The 4,095-nt window shown below is 39.6% G+C and overlaps 1 protein-coding gene across 1 annotated transcript; it reads left to right on the plus strand.

Moving 5' to 3' along the window:
- The first annotated feature begins 489 nt into the window (after nt 1-489).
- igfals (insulin-like growth factor binding protein, acid labile subunit) lies at nt 490-2,905 on the plus strand. The gene is made up of 2 exons (XM_052550166.1): nt 490-556; nt 778-2,905. Exon 2 carries the CDS (start codon nt 783-785, stop codon nt 2,634-2,636), a length of 1,854 nt encoding a protein of 617 aa, XP_052406126.1. The 5' UTR covers nt 490-556; nt 778-782; the 3' UTR covers nt 2,637-2,905.
- The last annotated feature ends 1,190 nt before the right edge of the window (nt 2,906-4,095 follow it).

Below are 4,095 nucleotides of genomic sequence, written 5' to 3' on the forward strand. Positions count from 1 at the left end.
AACCACAACTGGAGTAAGTACCATCTGTTAAATGTCACTGATGGCTCGGCAGGTTTACATGAACTTTGGAACACTATTCAGAGAAACTCGGGATTTTCGTCTAAAATGTGTGGGAGTATTAGAAACTTCCATGGAAATGCATTGACAATAAGTAACACAACTTAGAGTTCTAATTTCAAACAAAACATGTCAAATAGAGTTTGATTAGTACTATAAAAGGTTTAACACCTCCACTAAGATACTATTTCTATAAATGAATATACGTTAATGCATATTCATATCACGTCTCTCAGTAAACATTTATTAAAGGTAAAAAAAAAATATATATATATAGTCATTAAAACAAGCTTTTGCTAGAATTAATTTGATGTTCAAATGTTAAAACTGCAAACAGCAGCAAACTGAAAATGAAAACAGCAGAAATGAAGAGGTTAATTCTGCACAGAACACCATGTGTCTTTTCCTAGGTGATATATAGGGGCAGAGGTGGTTCAGATCCTCACACACATGCCACTCTTCTAGTGAACGCCTGCTGGACTGCTGCCACAATAAAACGGTAAGAGTCAAACCAAAATTTCTCATTTGAAATCAATCAAGCTATCGTTTTTAAAACCTGTATCTGTTTTTCCAGAGATGTTCAGAGAATACTTATTGAATTCTAAATTGATAATTCCGACATGATACTCTGAATGTCACAAATGTTAAGAAAAGTAGTGGTAGGTAGATAGGTAGTGTGCTTTGTTGCTTAATGTTGCTGTTTTGATCATTGTCTCTTAGTTGGAATGAACCACTTTGCACTGCTATTGTTGTACGCACTGGGGACGTCAGCAGTGCTGGCAGACCCCAACAAAGAGGAATCCAGACCTTCAGAGAAGCCAAGGCTCTCAGAAGATTCAAAGCCCTCAGAGGAACCCAATGGCCAAAAAAGTGAGCCTTGCGCAAAGGGATGCTCCTGTGTCCAAGATGACTACAGCTTAGAGCTCAACGTCTACTGCAGCACTCGTAACTTCACCCAGGTTCCCTCCGACATCCCTCTATCTACACGCTCACTGTGGCTGGATGGAAACCTGTTTACTAACTTACCAGCGGCTGCTTTCGAAAAGCTGTCCAATCTGGAGTTCCTGAACTTACAGAGCAGCTCGCTGGTATCCCTCGATGGCCATGTCTTCAGAGGTCTGAATTCCCTTGCTCACCTGCACCTCGAGAGGAACAATATCCGTTCATTACCTTGCATTGTCTTTCAGGGCACACCCAACCTTGCATCTCTCAGTCTCAACAACAACCAGCTGTCTCGAATAGGTGAGAAGTTGTTCGCAGGACTCAGCCACATGTGGTTGTTGAACCTCGGATGGAATTCACTGTCTGTCCTGCCCGAGACGGGGTTCCAGGACCTACACGGATTACGAGAGTTGGTGCTCGCTGGGAATCGCCTGGCGTATCTCCAACCACAGCTATTTCAGGGTCTGTCTGAGCTCAAAGAATTGGACCTAACAGGAAACTATCTGAAAGTTATCAAGGCAAATGTGTTTCTGAAACTACCAAAGCTGCAGAAGCTTTACCTGGCCCAAAACCAGATAGTGACCGTGGCACCTAGGGCATTCGTAGGCATGAAATCTTTGAGATGGTTGGACCTCAGCAGAAATCGTCTATCTGCACTTCATGATGAAACTTTCCTCGGTCTGCACAGCCTACACGTGCTTCGCCTGTCTAATAACTCAATTGGTAGCCTAAGATCCGGGACTTTCCGTGACCTGCAGTATCTTGAGGAGCTCTGCCTTTGCCACAACCAGATTCGATCCTTGGGAGTAAAAGTGTTTGAAGGTATGGGTCATCTAGAGGTGTTGAACTTGGAGAACAACCGGCTACAAGAGGCACGCATGGGCACATTTGTAGGCCTGAATCACCTTGCTGTGATAAAACTTACTGGCAGCTGTTTCCACAGCCTACCGGATCAAGTCTTCAAGGGTCTGTCAAAGCTCCACAGTATTCATCTTGATAGAAGCTGTCTGACAAAAATCTCAGCCCAGAGTTTCAGCGGTCTAACAGGTCTTCGTCGCCTTTTCCTACAGCACAACAACATCTCTGTGCTTGAGCGTCAGAGTTTTGTGGAACTGCAAGGGCTGCAACAGCTTGACCTAAGGTTCAACCGGTTAACATCCATCAGCTCCCACACATTTAATGGCCTGAAGAACCTCGATTACCTGCTGCTGTCAGGCAACTTACTTCGCAGTCTTCCTGCTGAGGCTTTACAGCCTCTGCAACACCTGTCTTGGCTGGATCTTTCTGAAAACAGGATGGAGTTTATACTTAATGCAACCATATACATGCTGCCACGTTTGCGTTACTTAAACCTGAAAGACAATGTACTGACCAACCTCCCAGCTTCTGTACCTGACACCTTGGATCAGCTCTGGCTCTCAGGTAACAACTGGAAATGTGACTGTAGTGCTAAACCCTTTCGAGATTTCATTCTGAAGAAGCCACAGGTGGTTCCTCTGCAGGTTGAAACGCTTGGGGAAGGTGAGGAGCCCCATACACTTGTCACAATATACAATAACATCACATGTGCCAGCCCACTCAGTGTTTTTGGACTTGATCTGCGGAACATCAGCAGTGAACATTTCCGGGACTGTTAAATATAAAAACATTAATTCTGCTACAGTACAGATTACTTTTTCTATTCTGCCATTGTAATTCAAATCCACATGTCAGAGCTTCAATTCATGACTTTTATTTATCTCAAGAAGTATCTTCTTTCTTGAAAAGATCTTAAAATGATGCATGATAGGCTGTCATTCTTAATTTAAGCCATGTTAAAATAATGTTATTTGATGATCAATTGTGCTGGTATATTCATGTAAATATATATTTTGGAAATACATTTGAATAAAGGCTACAAAAAATGTTAGGTGGTATAAAGGTGATATTTAAATAAATATATTTTGCAAAAAAAAAAAAAAAAAAAAATCTATGACAAAGGACATGTAGAATTGTTCTTTCAATATTTGGAAAAAAGTATCAAAAGTGACTTTATAATGTATTAAGCATTGATTTTTTTTTTTTTTTTTTTTTTTCAGTACGTTGAGCATCCTTCAAAATCAAACATGTTTGTTTGTTTATGGTCACTATATAAACATGAAGAAGGACATTGTGCAAATGCTCAGTCTGATAAACCAAACCCAAATATAGATATATGCACATAATATCAGTCCTTGCTCTAAGTCCAAAGACCTGCTGAGCAACATCTTCAGGTTACAATCAGAACATTTGGTATTTGTAGACCAATTCTTCAGAACACAAATGTACTTAGTTATTTAAATAAAAATTACAGTCATTTCAAATTGCATTGTAACTTCACTTAAGGCCCCCAAATTACCCCCTTTGTAACCCAAATAAATTACTACTGTGTTTCCAGTTGAATCATTTATAATGTTGCAGTTCTGAAAAATGATTTTTTTCTTCTAAAGGATCATGAACATTTTATTTCTGTGCATATCCACCACATTATGCCTAACTTTTTTTTTTGCTATGTCATAGCATTGTAAAAAAATAAAAATAAAAAATAAATAACAACGATATTGGTTTGTTTTAAAGAAGAACAACAACAATAACAACAATAATAATAAATCAACAGCAAGAACTCGATTAGCAAGTTTCGCGCCAAAAACATCTACGTGACAGAAACGACACAAACATGCACGGTGTCAACAAAGCGGTGTCTGCAGCTCGTGCGGTCGCCATGACAACTACAGTTTTGCTCGTTGTCGTCTGAACGTCAGAGCGCATTTAGAGTCAACACACAGCTGCTGTTTACTACAGTATTTTGAGAGGAAATAGTCTTTTTATCGTTATATTAACAGTGTTATTATTATATATTATTATTATACAGTAAATTATTATTTTTGAGCAAGTGCAGGTGAGTTTTGATCTTAAATCTCACAAGTTTTGCAATACTGGTGGACTGACTAAAATAAACACACAGCTGAAGTTCACATTTCACTCTACAGTCAGACAATAAAGGAGAGATATCTGTCCTTCAGCGGCCACCTGTGATTCACTTACCAAAAGGAAACAGCATGAACGTAAACATTTGAG

The sequence above is a fragment of the Carassius gibelio genome, chromosome B3 (assembly GCF_023724105.1).
Source record: "Carassius gibelio isolate Cgi1373 ecotype wild population from Czech Republic chromosome B3, carGib1.2-hapl.c, whole genome shotgun sequence".
In the NCBI taxonomy this organism is placed as follows: domain Eukaryota; kingdom Metazoa; phylum Chordata; class Actinopteri; order Cypriniformes; family Cyprinidae; genus Carassius; species Carassius gibelio.

Excerpts from the sequence above, each read along its gene's own strand:
- igfals (XM_052550166.1), top strand. The coding sequence starts at position 783 with ATGAACCACTTTGCACTGCTATTGTTGTACGCACTGGGGACGTCAGCA.